The 19,642-nt window shown below is 39.3% G+C and overlaps 2 protein-coding genes across 19 annotated transcripts in view; both read right to left on the bottom strand.

Annotated features, from left to right (window-relative positions):
* SETD5 (SET domain containing 5) overlaps positions 1 to 19,642 on the bottom strand; it is an 82,540-nt gene that overhangs the window by 29,716 nt on the left and 33,182 nt on the right. For 3 of the 18 annotated variants that reach the window (XM_050778596.1, XM_050778595.1, XM_050778602.1), the window contains 15 exons: positions 19,125 to 19,311; positions 14,591 to 18,304; positions 14,212 to 14,317; positions 13,677 to 13,885; positions 13,280 to 13,338; positions 12,267 to 12,445; positions 11,290 to 11,328; positions 7,529 to 7,771; positions 6,460 to 6,608; positions 5,957 to 6,074; positions 4,804 to 4,913; positions 2,959 to 3,211; positions 2,523 to 2,606; positions 1,264 to 1,521; positions 236 to 556 (listed from right to left, as the gene is read on the bottom strand). In XM_050778596.1, the coding sequence (XP_050634553.1) occupies positions 236 to 556; positions 1,264 to 1,521; positions 2,523 to 2,606; positions 2,959 to 3,211; positions 4,804 to 4,913; positions 5,957 to 6,074; positions 6,460 to 6,608; positions 7,529 to 7,771; positions 11,290 to 11,328; positions 12,267 to 12,445; positions 13,280 to 13,338; positions 13,677 to 13,885; positions 14,212 to 14,317; positions 14,591 to 14,682 (2,220 nt within the window). In that variant the 5' untranslated portion in view covers positions 14,683 to 18,304; positions 19,125 to 19,311. The other 15 variants (XM_050778599.1, XM_050778600.1, XM_050778597.1 and 12 more) reach the window with 14 other exon arrangements.
* Positions 1 to 19,642, bottom strand: part of MTMR14 (myotubularin related protein 14) — a 271,851-nt gene that overhangs the window by 248,201 nt on the left and 4,008 nt on the right. The gene's annotated exons all lie outside the window — the stretch shown is intronic.

Here is a 19,642-nt window from a genome sequence, read left to right as displayed (position 1 = left end):
CCTTCACCCTCTCCACGTCCACTAAGAGAGGAATAATTTCACCTATCAATGATTTAAGCTGACTAAAAATAAGGAAACAGGTAGCAGGATGGCTCCAGCCTTTTGTGTCAAAGCATTTTAGAACTTTCAATCTAATAATATTGAGATTAGTTTCTTCTGGGGATTATAGGTCCTCTCATTTCACTAAGACAGCCCTTGCCAGACTGGACTTATAAAAGATGTATTTGTGACTCACCTTTTTGGTTTTGGGGTATTTAGATGCAGCACGGTTGACATGGGATCCAGTAATTGACACCACAGTTGGGTCAGACCCTGTTAATGGCCTGTTTTCTCCTGAACTGTCTATACTTCCAGCTTCAGTAGGAGTTACTAAACTGTTACTTCCTCCCTCTTCTAAGGCAGCTTGTGACAATTCTGCCTGCTGTGCATTGGCCTGTTTCTGACGCTTTAGTCTTTGGGCTGAACTGGTCCTGTACCGAGAAATTCGACTCTTCGGCCGGGGCCTAGAAGGCTTTGCTGGAGGTGGCCTGGGGACTGGTTTTTCTGCAGCAATATCCTGTAGCAATAGTAGGGTCAGATGTTTACCAAAAATGTTTTATCAGCAAACAGTCTAGTTTCCTATTCACGTTAAGCATTCAGAATGTCTACTGATGAAAACTATAAGGATTAGAAACACTAATTTAAAATGTAATTCTTGGCCAGGCGCTGTGGCTCATGCCTGTAATCCCAGCACTTTGGGAGGCTAAGACGGGTGGATCACAAGGTCAGGAGATCGAGACCATCCTGGCTAACACGGTGAAACTCCGTCTCTACTAAAAATACAAAAAAATTAGCTGAGCGTACTGGTGAGCGCCTGTAGTCCCAGCTACTCAGGAGGCTGAGGCAGGAGAATGGTGTCAACCCAGGAGGCGGAGCTTGCAGTGAGCCGAGATCGCACCACTGCACTCCAGCCTGGGTGACAGTACGAGACTCCATCTCAAAAAAAAAAAAAAAAAAAAAAAAAAAAAGAAAGTAATTCTTAAATGCAAAAATGTATACATTTAAATGAGCTAAAGAGGCTAGGGACAAACGTTTGGGTTATTTCTATTTCTAATAAGCATTTATAAAATAGGCCAATGAAATGGTTCCAGTTACACAGTTAATGGCCTTATTTATTGTGATAGAGCGAAGGTGAAAAAACTGATTTTAAAAATTCCAAAAATTAGGTAATTGACATTAGCAAAGGTAAGGATGTCTAAGCTCTGAAGTCTTTTCAACTCTTACCCCTGCTTGGGAAGACCTCCGGGTATTCACACCAACACTCTGTGGGGTGCTTGGGATGGTAACATTTGAAGCAGAGTTGCTAACTTCAGATTCAGGGGCTTCAGTTTTTGTTTCTTCACCAACAGGAGTCTCTGAAGTGGTTGTATTAATCTCTACATCAGAGTTGCTCTGTTCCAAAGGCTGATCTCGCCGCTTCTTTCTTTTCTCTAAGTTTTCAAAAGCATGCATGATGGCTTCTACTTTTCTATCTTCCCTGGTCTAGAAAGAAATAGTATTGGTGTAGAAGAAAGCTTCAAATGAGGACGAGGGGACAGCCTTTATAAAAGTATTTTTAATGGAAATTTATAGAAATTCATTTAACTACCGGTAAGATGACACATGTAACTTGGAAAACACAAGAAAAAACTAAAAATAAAATATTTCATTTTAAATGTGGGGAATAGTTGTAAATAAAGGCAAAGTCAAACATAAACTTTTCAAAAAGGGTCAATTATTTTGAAACTTTTTACTATGAAAACAGGATGGGTGCGGTGGCTCATGTCTATAATCCCAGTACTTTGGGATGGGTGTGGTGGCTCATGTCTATAATCCCGAGGTGGGAAGATCACGAGGTCAGGAGATTGAGACCGTCTTGGCCAACATGGTGAAACTCCATCTCCACAACAATACAAAAAATTAGCCAGGTACGGTGGCACATGCCTGCAATCCCAGCTACTTGGGAGGCTGAGGCAAGGGAATCGCTTGAACCTGGGAGGCAGGGGTTGCGGTGAGCTGAGATTGCGCCACTGCACTCCAGCCTGGCGAAAAAGCAAGTCTCGGTCTTAAAAAACAAAACAAAACAAAACACTCATCAAATCAGGGTCATAAACACACAGGATTGGTTTCAGCATAAAAGCAGAAAATTTTAGTTCATATGACTAAAAGGGTTTAAAAAAAATTCAAAACTCACACAAACCTAGAAAACTCCTAATTCAGAGCAAACCAACTATAATACATTTTGATTCTGACTAGCCAATTTTTCGGAAACCAGACTGTTATAAAAAAACTTCTTAAAACCATCACTAGATAATAATCACTAGAAAACTACTGTGTGTATAAAGAAAAATAAATCAAAGAATTATAATAAAATCTTTATTATGAAAAAGCCCAAATTATAACCTCCAGGTCAAATCAATGAGATGATACAAAGTTAAGAGAACAGAAGAACATGATGGAGGTAGCAGGAATAAGAAGGAGCAAAGGAATGTCACAGTACTCACCCTCCTGCTATGAGCTAGGTTCTCCTGGTCATCTATAACCTCTTCTTTCTCTTCTTCTGGTTTTTCTTCTGGATTGTCTACTTCCTTTAAGATAGAGGCAATATTCAGCTGTACTCAAGCTCTGAGAAAAAATCAATCTGTTTTATTCTGGTAGCTTAAAACTCTCTATAACAATCTCTAATGCTTTCAAGTGTTAACTCATGTGAGGCCACATAGTAAACATAAATGATAACCCCTATTCTCTGGTACAAAACCAGCAAAGGATGTTTTTGACTTTGTAAAACAGAAAGAAATGAATGAACACAATACACCCACATTGATATAAAGGGCATTAAGTGTTACTATAGCTCCCCTACTTAAACCATGTGGCAACTCAGGTTCCTCTTCCTTCAGAGGATTGATGACATAGCATCATCATTTGACCAGGGGCGATTACCTCATGATCACTGGATACAGTTACTTTTTCTGGAACTTCTTGTGATTGCTGGTCATTATTCTCCTCTGGAGCCTCATTCTGCTGCTCCATCTCTAGCTCTTTCCGTCGTGCTTTTCTACGTCTAGTCTCTGCTCCAATGGTGGGTAGGCTTGGAGGAGGTGGTGGGAGTGGCAGTTCTGTAGCATTAGGATTCCTTTTTTGTATAGGACAATTCCGGTTTCCCTTGTGACAGGCACAGTCCACTTTATAATTACTGCTCCAAAGAAACAACCAAAATGCCTGTTTCAGTACCCTTGAAATTCAGTTACATTATCCATTTACCCTCTCAAAATATCAGCACAGTAATTTCCTCTGATACGATCTCTGAATAAGTTAAACAGAGAAATCAGAGAGTCCTATACTTTTGTTTTTCTTTTTATCGAAGATGGAGTCTCACTTTGTCATCCAGGCTGGAGTGCAGTGGTGCATCACAGCTCACTGTAACCTCTGCTTCCTGGGCTCAAGTGATCCTATTACCTCAGCCTCCTGAGTAGCTGGAACTACGTGCCCAGCTAATTTTTTTTATTTTCGGCAGAGATGGGGTTTTGCCTTTTTGTCGAGGCTGGTCTCGAACTCCTGGGCTCAAGTGATCCTCGAGCCTTAGCCTCCCAAAGTGCTGGGATTACAGGTATGAGTCACCGCGCCTGACGTAACACTTTCAATATTCTTTCTTTCTCTCTGTAACCCCAATTCTACTCCATGGTCAGTGGGAAAAAAAAGAAAACCCTCCCTAAATCCAATCCCCCCAGTGGTTTATTAGCTATTTAGTAGGCAATGAATCAAGGATAAAGGCTGATGTGGCCATACTCATCTTGTGCCCACCATTACATGTCCTCACTTTTACCTACTAATTCCCTACTTCTTAAAACCTTTTCTTTTCATTTTCCTTGATGAATTAAGCAGAACATCTTTTTTCTTATACCTGGGCCAAACATCACGTTACCACATAACCTCTATTTTGCCCCAAATGACCAAGGAACAAAAAGCATATACTTTATAAAATCCACCACATATTCATGTATGAATTGCCATTTATGGTTTTCTGCACTGTCATATACAGCTAGATAACACGGTTTCTGTGGATAGGGTGGATCTTTAAATCCCACTCCTAGCTTTATAAGGGTATAATTGACAAATTTAAAGTAGAGATAACACATTAAATTCTATTTTTTTTTTTTAAATGGAGTCTCCCTCTGTTGCCAGGTTGGAGTGCAGTGGCGCGATCTTGGCTCACTACAGCCTCTGTCTCCCAGGTTCAAGTGATTCTCCTGCCTCAGCCTCTCGAGTGGCTGGGACTACAGGCACGTGCCACCACGCCTGGCTAATTTTTGTATTTTTAGTAGAGACAAGGTTTCATTGTTGGCCAGGAAGGTCTTGATCTCCTGACCTCGTGATCCGCCCACCTCAGCCTTCCGAAGTGCTGGGATTACAGGCATGAGCCGCTGTGCCTGGCCTAAATTCCCATTTTACATGGTCCCTGACATAAGTACTCAGTGCATAACAACAGGATGCTATTATAATTTCCAGGAGTGTCTCATACATATATATCCATTTTGCTATTCTTGCTAAAAAGGCGTAAGTGAAAATACTTTTGTCAGGAAACTTGTGAGCAGTATCATGTAAGGTATCCATATCTCTAAAAAAAAAAATCTTGTCTTTTCCTTTACAATTTCTAGGCAGAAAACTCATTAGTCATGGAAAGATTAAGTAAACAAAGGAAAAGGCAAGAAACAAAGCAGACTAGAGTGAACAGCTTAATATATAAGACAAGGACATTCATGTTAGGAAAGGTTTTTGAGATCTTACCAGTTACTATACTCATAATCAAATGCTATGGTGACCTCAGCATCCTTGGTGATGGCAGACACAGCATAGATGCACAGGTGAATCATCCCATCTGCAATCATGTGTCGCACCTGTGTGAAAAGGCATCTGGTTGGATTTTTCACAAAGACCATGAACTTTCCGTAACAGAAAAAAACCATACTTTCCATTTTAGAGTTATGGTAATCTTTATTTAACTCAATCTTTTTATCTGAAACTATTATACTGTACTGGCTTGAAAATTTATGATACTTCTTGAAATACGTGGAGAAACCTTGAGATGTTAGAAATCAGGGTAAAAATCTCTACTTTCACATCTTTTTTTTTTTTTTTTTTTTTGGAGATGAAGTCTTGCTCTGTTGCTCAGGCTGGAGTGGAGAGGCGCGATCTTGGCTCACCGCAACCTCTGCCTCCCGGGTTCAAGCAATTCTCCTGTGTCAGCGTCTTGAGTAGCTGGGAATACAGGCACATGCCACCATGCCCAGTTGATTTTTGTATTTTTTTTTTTAGTAGAGACGGGGTTTCACCATGTTGGCCAGGCTGGTCTCGAACTCCTGACCTTGTGATCTGCCCGCCTCAGCCTTCCAAAGTGCTGGGATTACAGGCATGAGCCACCGCGCCCAGCCGCTTTCACATCTTATAGCTGTTTCTAGCTCCACCAGAGAATTAAAATTCCTTAGCCAGTAAGTAAAGCTCTGTGGATTTTCTTGCTTTATTTGATGTGGCTGCTCTGAGTAATGAATTCTAGAAATGCCTAGATCCTCTCATAGAACACTACTTACTAAAATCTAAAGAAGCTACAACCAAATAACTTAGTTAGGCCTGATGACATCTACTTACACCGTATGGCAATTTCTTTAATACAACTACACTTGATTTTCTTATTCAGTCTAGCTTTCTCCTTAGCAAATGCTAACTTGCTCTTTTCTATTTCTGCCTTCTCTAAAGAAAATTCTTTCCTTGCTCCCATTTTCTCAGTATAAAAGCACCATTACTTTTGTTTTTCACCTCTCACAATGAAATATCACGACTATTATCTACAGACCTTTATCTGAGTGAAGTTTTCACACTGTTTCTTCAGTAAGCTTGTCATTTGATGGTTCCAGTCAAAGGGAAGTTGCTACAGATATCTTACCTCTGCATTTGGTGTACATGATCTTCTGATGAACCGAGCATCATTACCGAAAGTACGGGCATCCACACACATCTCTACACCATTGAATTTTGAGTAGAAGAGCACAAAGGGGTATGGTCTAGGGATATAATTAAAATTCCTGTAATTCTCAACACAAAAAAGAAGGCCACCCCATGACTCCAAATATGAAGCATATGCTGAGAGAAGCAGCAGCAGTCTTTTACAATGCCTAAACTTGGAAAACATCACATGCTTGTCTGCTTTTGATTAAAGAACAAGCACAAAGCAAGGAATGCTTGGCTTGGAAAGGAGTTGTCACCACTTTATACATTAAACAATTTGTAGATTTACTTGTACTTCTCTACAAATAGCAGACAGGCGTGAGCTTATCTGAGTTGTGATTTTTTTTCTCCCAAGAGCATCCTATCAAACAGAATGATTTTTACAACACTGGTCAACCAGGTCCACCTTAGCCCTCACTGCTCAATGAATGATGTTCTTACTTTTTGAAGAAATGCCCATTGACCTCAAATTGCTGTCGTAACATGACTTTCCCACGATACTCTATTATAAGAGTGTCCAAAGCCAAATCTCTTGCAGCCCTCAGGATCTTCCGGTGCTTTTGAACACGAGTGACTCTTCCCAGCTGTAACTGAATAAAACCAGAGCAGTAACATTAAACAACAGCAAGAACACCTTACCAGACACTCAAATTATTTCATAATTAAGGAAAACAGCTAACATTTTCAGGTTTTATCTGTATATGTTATTTAGATCAATGATGAGAAATTTTAAAATGTGACAAAAGCTCAATTTTTCTAAGAGACATGCTACATCTAGTGAAACTGCCTCCCCAGAAAAGGCAACATAAAAAAACCCAAAAAACAAACAAAAACAAAACAAAACAAAAAACACAAAAAACCATGATTAAAATTTCAGTGACTCTATCTCTAATAAAGTTGAGAAAGAACATGCTTAACTTTCTATAAATCTTAGATAATTCCTACCTAGGTTATACAAAATTTCCCATACTAAGTCATCTTTTTTTTTTTTTTTTTTTAAAAAGAGACAGGGTCTCACTCTGTCACCCAGGCTGGAGTGCAGTGGTGCAGCAATCATAACTTACTATAACCTCAAATTCATTCAAGTGATCCTTCCACCTCAGCCTCCCCAGTAGCTGGGACTTACAGGTGTGTACCATCACAATGGCTAACTTTCAATTTTTTTTGTAAAGAGAGGGTCTCACTATGTTGTACAGGCTGGTCTTGAACTGCTGGCCTCAAGCAATCCTCCCACCTTGGCTTCTTGCCAAAGTGTTGTATTCTAGGAGTGAGCCACTGCACACAGCCTCAATTCATCTATTTTTTATTAATAAAGGTAGTTTAAAAATATGTATCCAGATAGTTTCCAGTTAATATAACCTACTTTTGGTTACGTATGATCAACACCTGTCTAATCTGTTATTCTATGGCCTTGTACATTTGGAAGGAACAGTAATTCCAATCCATTACCCTCTTTCTGGGTTCTTAAAATTTCAGATACTTAGAGAGTCTTCAACCCTTTGGTGCTTACCTGCATTTGGGAACCAATAACTGTGTTATTACAGGCCAATTCAGTCTTATTAATAGTGTCTAAAATAGTAGGTTTGCCCACAAATTCCTTGCTAGAATGTAGGTGTTGTTCAAGGGCGTTCTGTACATCTGCACTGTACTGATTAGTGAAAGCTTCTTCATACTGGTCAGTCCATAGTCTTATCCGATTTTCCCAGCCCTCAGTTGTATTCTCATCTAAATTCTGTGCTTCAGAGGGAGAATTCTGTAGAAAACAAATTCAGGGAGGTTAGTAAAGTCCATGCATAAATAGGGGGTTGGGAATGGGGGTGGGACAAGTTGGGGTTCCAGAGAAAATCTATCACTTGGCAACTGATGTGGCATAAAAGAGTAATGGACTGGGAGTCAGAGGATCTGGTTTCTATCATGCTTTTGTTACCAATGAGAGGTGAGACCTTGAACGACTTCTTTAAATGGGGAAGCTCAGTTTCTCCATTTATAAAGTAAGAAATTAATTGGGATCATAGTTTTACCCCATCACTGTGATTTTATGACCATTTTAAAGTCATAAAAATCAATTTTCTTACCAAAAGACTGACATCAAGTTCATAAGAAAATCTTCATAAAAATGAACAGTAGAGACCTCACATTTACCACTGCTTAAATTTTTCATACTCACTCTGTGTTGGTGTTAGCCCAAACTGGTTTTTTGACTATTCTCCAGGAGAATGAATGTTTTTGTGTCACTTATTATTTTCATAATTCATGTTCTTTCTAAACCTACGTGACCTTAATCAGTCAATCTCATCAATCCAATGATAATCTTACTGCCCGTATAAAAAGTTATTATTTGAGTATATCTTTCTAACACCCTATTTTCAACATTTTAAATTACCACATTCTAAATAATCTGAAGAGGTGAAGTGAGGGTAGAGGAGTAGGTAGGGAGAATACAGAAAATGTCTAAGAGGTACTTTGCTATACTCCTCTAGGAAAACCATTGCCCTCTATGGTGACAGTATTGAGAAAAGATTACAACTCAGGAACAGCTTCCTAGGCAGACAGTGCCTGAGCTACAAAGACAAAGCTTAAGCCCAATACATGCTCTCCTCCATGGTGTTCAAGACTTAAGTGCCATCAGAAAACAAAACAAACACTGACAGTAATGATATCATGCTAGTGATTAGAAGGAAAAGACACTGTAGTACCAAAGCTACTTGAAAATCCATGTCCACATTAAACTTGCAAACAGGCACAACAAAATTAAATATACTTTCCATGAATGGCACAGAAAACACGGATGCTTATCATCACACTTTCTTTTGCCACTTTTGCATCACTGTTGCTGACTGATTATTGTCTACTATCCTTTCTGCAAGGAACAGGAGTATGGAAGAAAAAAAAATCAACACTATTGTTTCCACATTTCTTACTAGAGTCCAAAAGACTGAAAAATAAACAGAGGGATCTAAAGAAACACCTAAGGCCAACATACTGACAATCAGAGTATCACCTGCTTGACATCAATAGCAGTTATGCAAAAGAATAGTGCAAAACCTTAGGCTTAACGGAGCTTACAGACTGGGGGATTGGCAGTGTTCAAACAATATTCCCAGCTTTAAGTAGCAATCATTAAACTTATGACTTGGTAAGTGTACTGTATTCTGGAAGCCTCTGTCACAGTATTTGCCACTGTTTACTAATCTCACTGTGTGTTTACTCTGCTGTCCCATCCTTCAAGGCATTAGAGACTCTACCTCAGCTGGGTTTAGAGCAGTGGTTCTCAATTGAGGGAAATTTTGCACCCAGGTGACATTTGGTAATATCTGAAGACATTTTTGATAATCTCAACTGAGTGTATGAGTGTTACCGGCATCTAGTGGGTAGACACCAGGGATTCTGTTCACATCTTGAAAGCACAGAACAGTCCCTTCCACAACACAGATTTGGTCCAAACTGTCAGCAGTGTCAAGACTGAGAAACCCTGATTTACAATTAAGTCTTCAGTAGGGAAGCTGCTCTTGACACTGGGATTAAAAATCCAAATGATATTTTTTTTCTAATTCTTACGGCTCCCACCTGGATCACTGGAGGAGTTTTAAACTAGTAATTCTGAGCATAAAATTTATAACTCAACTTAGAATTAAAAGACTCAAAATGACTAGTAATTGTTTTTTTTTTCTGTCTAAATTTTAACACACCTATGAGGCTGTCAACCTCTCAAAACTGAAAGCAAAGTATGGGGTTTATGTGCAGTTTTCTGGTAGAGCCAGTCTATAGCTTTCAAAAGGTTTTGAGCTTCTGGAGATGAGTTATGATAGTTGCTTGATGAGAGAAAAGCATTTAGTAGCCGGGATTAGGGCTATTATCCGCCTCCAAAGTCTATTTAAAAGGCCCCTCTCTAAGCAAATGAGACAAAAATAAAGGGGCAGCTAAAGCAAACTTGGCCACTTGCAGGAGACAGATCCAGCAAAGAAATGATTAATTTGTCTTCCAAGACACATCCCAGGCCTCTGATGCCAGGCCTCTGATGGTCTCCCAACACTTTCACAGGTATGTGCAAGTCTGTTTATAGATATTAAGTGAGGTCTTCGAACTTTAGGTAAAGTGCTACCTGTAATCTTTGCTAACACCAGTCACATTGGTGCCGCACATAAAGCAATCCTAAAAAAGCTTATCCTTACTGAATTTTTTTTTTTGAGATGGAGTCTTGCTCTGTTGCCCAGGCTGGAGTGGCGTGATCTCGGCTCACTATAACCGCCGCCTCCTGGGTTCAAGTGATTCTCCTGCCTCAGCCTCCCAAGTAGCTGGGACTACAGGTGCCTGCCACCATGCCTGGCTAATTTTGGTATTTTTAGTAGAGATGGGGTTTCACCATGTTGGCTAAGCTGGTCTTGAATTCCCGACCTCAGGTGATCAACTTGCCTTGGTCTTCCAAAGTGCTAGGATTACAGGTATGAGCCACTGAGCCTGGCCTTACAAAAGATTTTAATGTTTACGCCCTATAACTCTCAACAGGGAAGAGCCTGCTTTTGTATCATTTAAGAATATAAATACTTATAAACTCGAATTTAATTCTAATTAAATGCTTTGAAGCCCTCAGTAATAATTTGGGAGGTATGTTTTCCTCCTATATATATATACACATAGGTAAAGGAGGATACCAGACAGCATAATCAAATCTCCTTTTGGCAAACTGTTTTTAATCAACCAGCACCTAACAGTTCTTTTAAACCATTCCACATAATTGCTGTATTCTCCAAGTTCTTTACAAAGTCATACCTCATAAACTCTTTTATTTGATATCTTAAGAAACATGCTAGCATTATCTAAGTCTTTTCCACCAAACAGATATGCTATGAGAAAACAGTAATTCTTATCAGTAATACAAGCTTTCTGCAATTAAAGCCCACACAGTGCTAGGGTAGATGCACAAGAGATCCTATATCATTACCAGAAAACTCCACTCCTAAGGTTGAGTTCAATCACAGTGACAGAACATACCAGCCTCATGTTGTTTGGAAAAATGTCACTTACCCCCTACAAAAGCAATGCATGAAAAACCAATCAATGAAGGCTGATTACAGAAAGGGAAAATATTTCAGAAAATGGCCAAGAAAATCTACTTTGGAGAAAAGCTCTATGAAAACTGAATGGCAACAACTACAAACTAACGAAAAGCAGACTCCAAGATTCCCAGACCATCAATGTCAAGAAAGAAGCTGACCAAAATGCAAGATCACAGTGAAGTAAAACACAGCATCAGCGAAGATTACCCCTTACCTTCATCCGCAAGGACTTCCGGGATCCCTCTCGAAATGCCTATCCCAAGGAGGAAAACAAGTAGAACAAACAAAACTTGGTACCAAGAATGACAGTTATACCTATCTGAGACTAAAACTAAGGCACAAACTAGTGTTCTATTCTGTCCCCGTTTCTCTAGGTAAAAAATACAATGGAATTCCCCAAACTATTATCAAGAATAGGGGTAGCTCAAGGCCAATGAACTCTGAGACTAATTTTAATACTTTCTACTGTGAAGCTAGGTAATTAACAGGGAAGAGCATGGGTCTCTTAAATCCTATATGCACTTCTGATACTAAGAGAAAAAGTAAATAAAAAAACTTTAAAGTTGCAGATTTACCAGTTTTGCAACTAAGAAGGAAACAAAGACCAATCCCCTTAACAAGGGGTGAACAAGTCACCTAGAAGCAACAAAGTTGCTGTGATGGGGAAGAAAGAACACAAACCAGAAGAAGTTTCTCCCGGAGACTTTTTAGCTGAGAATACAGGAAAGTGACCATGACACTGAGGAAGCCTAGAGCATTCAAGAGATGTTTCCTGATTTTTATTTTTTTTGAAACAAGGAAAAACAATCAACCCAAAGACATGAGGCATGTAACCAGGACAAGAATTTCAGACTGTACTTTGGGGTTGAAAGGTGGGGAGATAACTGTAAGGATAGTGGAAGCCTAGACTTGAGGCTGCAACACATATGGGCTTGTGCCAGGTAGGGCTGGAATTTCATACCTGGGATGGGGGCTGGAGTAGAAGAAACTTTGAGCCAGTGGTGATGATATGGTGTGGCAGAAGAGAGGTTGGTCTACATGTATATAACATAGATTAGCTGATTTTTGCAAGTAGAACAAAAGTGGCCCTTCAAATACCTGGATCAAACTTCTTAAAAGAATTTTGGTGCATTCTTGCTCCAAAATTTGAGCTATTTCAGACACTTATATTTATTTTTACCCTACATATACCTTGATTTTCTTCGTCTTTGGTGCTGCACGACCCTTTTCTGGACTCTTTTTCCGCTTCTTGGGTTTGGTTCTTCTAACAGTTAAGGTGATGCTTGTAGGTGTGTGCTGTGTTGCCGTATACAACACAGTGGAAGGAGAAAGCTCCTCATCCCAGCTTTCTGTTGCACTGCTATCCCCACCTGAAAAACGATGATTTATTAGTTCAGGTACTAATAGCCTCAAAAGTACATTAAAAGTAGCTTATTGTTTTAGGTGTGCACCACATGCAGTAAGTCATTACTTACATTATTAACTCTCATTATCTGTAAAGCAACATTAAGTACCCATCTTCCTTATGAAAACAAGATTCTATGTGATTGGCATTAAGCATATAAACCCTATTCCTCATGGTGTCTATTTCTCCCCTTGTATTCAGTCTCTAAGCTTCACTGACTCAATCTATAACAATTTGAGACTGGCTAATTTTTAAAAGAGGGATCCATGTTTTTGGTGTTCACAAGGAATACTTTGCTGCAGGGCTAAAATGTTCCCAATACATTTCGTTTACAATGAGAGAACTATACAGTGGTCTTGAGAGGACTTCTATCTCTTTCTGTGAAAAGAGCTGGCTGGGGGACCATAGGAACTTATAAGAGGGGTCTTTTTTTTTTTTGAGATGGAGTTTTGCTCTTGTTGCTTAGGCTGGAGTGCAATGGCGCAATCTCGGCTCATGGCAACCTCTGCCTCCCGGGTTCAAGCGATTCTCCTGCCTCAGCCTCCCGAGTAGCTGGGATTACAGGCATGCGCCACCACATCTGGCTATTTTGGATTTTTAGTAGAGATGGGGTTTCTCCATGTTGGTCAGGCTGGTCTCAAACTCCCGACCTCAGGTGATCCACCCTCTTTGGCCTCCCAAAGTGCTGGGATTACAGGCGTGATCAATTGCACCCGGCCAAGAGGGGTTCTTAAAATGAACATTCAGATCACAGAATATTTATATGTCAAACTGTGGACCTAATCCATCTTCCGCTCACCTGATATGTTGTCCTGCTTCCGCCGATGAAGTCTAATAACCTTCCCCCTGCTCATTCCCCTAAAGAGGGAAAATAAACTTAAAGTAGTCCTTTCAACAGCATGCATCACATCATAGCACACATGGGCGAAGTGTCTCTGCATATGCTACCCCCTCCCTCCCACCTACCAAATGTTTCCAGGACATTAAATTTCATATCAAATTCAATAGCTTTAACATCAATCTCTCATTCCTTGTTGTCAGCAATTCTCACCTAGTGCAGAGAATTCGAGCCAAGGAGCACTAAGGAATCATCTACATTAACAAACACAAGAAAGAATACTTTGAGCTTTTCCCTACTTGTAAGAAACCCTAATCCCAGCAACCCAGACTTAAATTTAGATGGAACAGGATCTTACCTGCACTTGTCACAGTTGAGAAGGAAGCCATCCTGAGAAAGACCACAAGGACACCAGGTAGGTACAGTCTCTCCTTCAGAGTTCGGGCTGTCTCCACAGCGTTCCTCTACGGGCGACGGCAGGCCATTCAGGTCAGAACGAGGGATGATCGTCTGGACAGGGGGAGAAGCAGGAGGTGTCGGAGGAGGAGGGGCTCCGTAATTATGATCCTGAAAATAAGATTTTTTAAATCAACAGTGTCCAAACACTGGCCCCTCTCTCCCCTAAAGTATGGTACATATGGAAAGAAAGAAGAAAGTAGTACCCTTCGTTTTTTGGCTTCAACCAGGAAAGTGATAAAACAAAATGCCAAGGTCAACTGGGACATAAAAACAAGAACAATGATGCAGGGCTAGACGTCCGCTGGAGTCAGGGAAGTGCAAAAGGGGCAACTTCGTCATGCTGCATATAAACATTTCAAGAAAGTCACAATGTATAAGAATGGATTACACTCCAGGAAGATCACTGTTCTGGAGAGAAACAAATGCATACTCACAGCATAAGGCAGTCCTCGACACCCATGCCTCTGAGTGGTCCCATAATTATGAGTGGAATACACGCTCTTCTCATTAACTGCTGGACTAGCCTCCACAGATTCAGGGCTGCACAAAGGCGAAAAGCAATGCATGATAGCATAACACCTAATCTTCCCTTAAACTAACTTCATTTCCCATTCTAACCCCTCCTCTTTCCACAACCACTAGCCACTAGGGTAAAAGAAAGAACTCAGTGAAACAATCTTATTAACATAACTAAGCCTATAAATAACAGTAGGAGTGTTATTAAATGTGGATTTGTGTGAAGCCAGTACAGGCAGATGTCTGAAGGCAGGCACCTGAGATACAAGGTGTCCCTAATGACAAACACAAACGTACCAGCTGAGCGGGGAGTTTCCCCTAGAGAAGCCACTCTGGGCTGGTTTAGACTCAGAACTATTCTTCTTAATTGGATCTCTTAATACTTCCATGAAACCTCACATGACATTTGCAGTGAGTGAGATGATGAAAGTGCCTTCTGCACTGCCCCAGGGACCAGGCCCTCTTCCATTCACTACCAAGACAGGATACCCTGAAGAAAGTACAGGTAAAAACAATGGCATCTTATATTTATCATACCTCTCATCTTGACGAACCCCCAACACCTTTCAAATATTAGAGTAATAATTTCTCATCCACCAATGACATGCAAGCATATTAAGGACAAAATTATTTATCAGCTGCATGATAATACCATAGAACTTCAAAATAAAAACTAAACTGGAAAGTTATGTTAGTCTAGTGACAAATAATAACAACAGTAATGGCCACCATTGTGAACTGCCCATTATTTGTTAGGTGCTTTATATATTTATTAATTCAATTTCAGCAACCACTAAACATGGTATATACCCCATTTTTACAGAGGGGGAAGATGTGGTGGTGAGATTACATGACTTCCCCAAGGTTACATATTGACACAGCTAAGATTTGAAACAAAGTCTGTCTGACTCCAAAGTCTATGCTCTTTCCGCTATAGAAACGAGGATGACATTTAGTCCTTTAAAGAAAATTATTTGAGACCTTTATTAACCAGGCTTAGTGAGAAGCTTGGTTTAGTATCTTTTTGTACCCTTTGTGAGTAGAAAATAAACTATTAAAGCACAATGTATTATTGTAGAATTATACATGTATTCAAACTTAGAAAATTAACATAAGCCTTTACAATAAAAAGGCTTTGATGGCAAATGATAAAATTCAGGTTTATGGGAAGCAAGAACTTCAACTTTGATTGTTACCTGGTTAGGTTTTAGGGAATACTGAAGGATAATTCAAAAATAAAAAGTTTGTACAGCTTTGCAGAATAGAATAGTAATTTGTAATTTATATTAATTAGAACACAGATTCACAAATTAGAAACTCCGATGATTGGTATAACACAAACTTAGAGATTAATGGGTCTTTCAGGGAGTCAAATAATGCATATTGTTTGCTTGAAATAACAGACATTTTTTCCTGCTTAGAGATATACAATATATAGTATGGCAGGAATAAGTGTGCAGTTCAATGTGGTGCAATGTCAATTGAGAAGTGAGGGATCAAAGAAAATTCTGAGATGTGTATCCAACTCACCCAGTTATATGCTCCAAAACTGTGAGAAGGGATCTTATTAATAACAGCAAAGGAAATTTCTAGGTGAAGAAGAACTTCAGACAGAGGAAAGTATTCTCTGTTAGTGAGGTGCATGCATTTTATTACTTAAAAGTGTCTGCAAGATGGGAACAGGGGGAGGGGTACATCAAGAATGCAGGTCAGTATTCTTGAGAAAAAGATGATCTGAACATGGCTCACTGAGAGGCAATCATCTCTGAGTATTAGGAAACAGGTGGGGTTTCCTAAATGAAACCAAAGGCAGACAAGAAATAATAAAATGAAGGTATAATTTAGTTTCTATGATGGACAGTTAAAAGAAAGTAATAAATTTATACAACATTGTTAATTTACTAGGTACATTATTAAACAAGTATTCCAAAAGCTGTATATATTTTATATAGATTTTGTACCACTGAACACATGGAGTGAAACATGATAGCTGTTTATTAGGAATGGATTTTTTTTGGGGGGTGGGGACAGGAAAAAGGAAAGTTGCATGAAATCAAAGATGGCCATGGAGATGGAGCTATGCTGGTTGTATCTTACCCATCTCCAAACGGGTAAATATGAACATATGCACTTCATGTGCAAGTCTAGGGAATAAAAATAAAATGTATATTGTGGAGGTTAAAAGGCCATCGTATTGCACAATACTTTCTAGTTAAGCACAGCATTGAATATATTGCTGTGCATGCCAAATCTAAAATTTAAACTCTTCTGATGAAGAAACTCTGCAATTTCCATATTGGTTATTGATTAAATACATAGTTAGACATTGACAGGTAACTATAAGATTTCCTAAAACATTCCTTGATATATATACTAGTTTTTATATTTAAAAATATGAATTAAAAATTTGGAATGGAATTACATCTCTTTAGCAGGCAAACACTTTATGCAAATCTAATTACAGCCTTTCTTCTCCTATCACTGAATTGGACACATACACAGAAACCAGGCTCACAACAGATATACTCCATCAACTGTGTTCTAAGTACAACATGCAACCCAGTTGCTATCATGCCATTTCTTGGAAAATGCCTGAAATTCTGTAATGGCAGAATTGGAAATTCAGAAAAATCTTTGCTTCACTTGTTACATCTACAAAATTTCCTACAAACACACACAAAAATAAATGCATAGTGCATACAGTTGCCATCGGATTTAAAATCCTATGAAGTCTAGGTCTAGTTAAGTATGCTGCACTTAATACCAGGTTTAATCTTAAAGTGCCCAGGACAGTGAAATAGGCATGATGAAACATTAATAAATATTAATAATTTAACAGAATGGTACGTAGCTAGTCATTGACATTCTTTCCCTTTGTAGAAATGCGTAACTATGTAGCCAGTTACGACTACAGTATCAGAAATCTGTCTGGAGATCATGAATGAAAATGTTTCAGGAAATCCTAGAATACGCTGGTGTTAACAGAGACAGTGCAGTCACATTTGTAGACCAGAAGTGTTTTTATTTCTGAAATTACTCCTGGACTCCCTAGCAGTATTTGCGGGCAGTCATGTCTATACTTTGGGGAAAACACCAATTGTAAGATTAACTGCTCTGGGTCTTTTATCTACTAATTCCAAACTTACTGGTTTAACCTCTTTGTTGAAATTTCTCACAAATGTTAATGCTATCTATCTACATAGTTAGACAATCTACATAGTACCAGGTTAGTAGCCGACTTTATAAAAACCTATAAACACAATACAACTGGGCTACCTACTAATGCAGGAAGAGTTTTAAGTACTTTATTTGGGGAAAGAGTTGTAAAATGGTAAGTCTCAGTTACTGATATAACTAAATACCTTTTGCATGCAAAAAACCCCAAACCAAACCAAAATAAAAAAAACAAAAGAAGAAAAAAGCTCTAGAAGAAACAAAATCAACCCTTACCCACTCCCAACCCTCCTTTCTCCTTTTTATATGGGAAAAAGCCCAAACGCTGCTTTCCGTTTTAGACCACCCCAGAATATTATATACTATTTCTCAGGGTAGCTTTAAGTCTTCCTTTTTAAGGAACTCAGTCAACAGGTAAGTTATATTAGGTGGCTTTATGAAGAAATATACACAATCTTTAGTAATATTGTTTTAAGGAAGAAAACCACTATTAATCAGGGTTGCCATTCAACCCAGAAATCTGGTTCAGTTGCTTTGCTTTGCTGAAGGGGGACGCATCCCCGGGGACTGTGAAAATGGCAAGAGAAACAGGGGAATTAGAGCAACACCCACCTCACTCAAGAAGTGGCTGTGGGATCAAGAGTCTGAACTGGACCTGAACATATTCAAAACACCAGGATTTTTCCAGCCCAGACCCTAATCCCTGGTACTGCCTGGAATAGACTTGGCTTCTGGGGGTGTGCTGCCCCCTAGGCCCCTTGGGTCTCTTTCGCTGGACTTTCACATCCTGGTGTAGTGCCACTTCGTCTTGAAAGGTAGGGGGCTTCCACTTCCTTTCTGTAAGCAAGGAAGATTGGGTACAAGGGAGGTAAAAGGACAACAGGGGGAATCTGTGAGCAGGGGGAATCTTGGACAACTTAAAAGAGAAGGGATACAAAAGACTAAAAATTTAAAAACTGTGAATAATATATATAAAAGTTGTATAATGAAGGCCTACCTTCATTGTCATTTGGCATTTACATTCTTCAAGAATTGAGAGTATAATTTTAGGGATTGGGCCTTTGGACAAACTCTGAATTCCTAAAGCTGCTCTTAGCTGAAAAGAAAGTTTGGTACCACTGATTTTGAAGGTCCTCTTTCTAGGCAATGAATATTATAAAAATAAACAGATGACACTGCTCTCCATGTTTTCTACCCCAGATGTCAGAAGGTCTAGGCAACCTGCCCATACAGTTTCGACCCCTTTACTCTAGAACAATGGGAAGTACATAGGAAGAGGACTTCAAGGAAAATCAGTTGGAAAGAACACCTTATCTCCCTCCATCAGAATAATCATTAACTCTACAGAAGCAGGTAGTAATACCTACTTTATTCTAATTTTCCCCACCCATTAAAATAAATGAGAATGAATTCCTACTTTGCAACTTTGGTTCTATTAATTATTTGCCCAGAAATACCCCTCTGAAAACTCTTCCTTCCCCTTCTAATTCCTTTTTTCCTCCAGCTTCAATGGGGGTAAAGGGAAAGGTCTAATGTTAATTATAGTGGGACAGGATCTGGTTAAGAAAATACTACATATTATCTTATTAGCTACCCATAAGAAAGTTGTCTCCACACAGACTGGTAATTTACCTACGACCTAGAAAGTAGCACTTACTCTGATCCAGCAGCCATATCTGAGTAGGATGTATCTGGTGTGGTGACTCCCAGAGGGATTGCAATGCTCATGACGTCCAACACAGCAGAGATTGGAAATCACGGGGTCCAATTAATGGAGACTGACCACTCTGAGAGTGGGGGTGAGCTGCAGAGCGTCATCCAACATGTTATGGACATGAGGAATACTACAATAGAAAAGGAAAATATCTAGTAAAATAAATACCTAGTTATCAGATGGTTCTTTAAGTTTATCTTAAATGCTACTGAATATTTTTCTGCATTCTTGAACAAGGCTTTTAAGGGATAGCTATAAAATAAATACAGCCACAGTGTCCCATGATTTACTATGCATTTCATTAATGTTTCACAAAGTAGGGGGCAAAAAGTTATGCTTACTTTTTTCTTCCTTTTCAGTTGAAGGGAAAGGAAGAGTCTGCCCATCTCACTAACCAACGCTTTCTCCCCATTCTAAAACTGCCCAAACAAAATTTTCTGGCAGCCTAGGATCTAGCAAAC

Source organism: Macaca thibetana, chromosome 2 (assembly GCF_024542745.1).
Source record: "Macaca thibetana thibetana isolate TM-01 chromosome 2, ASM2454274v1, whole genome shotgun sequence".
NCBI lineage: Eukaryota > Metazoa > Chordata > Mammalia > Primates > Cercopithecidae > Macaca > Macaca thibetana.
This window is presented reverse-complemented; position numbering and strand designations above follow the sequence as displayed.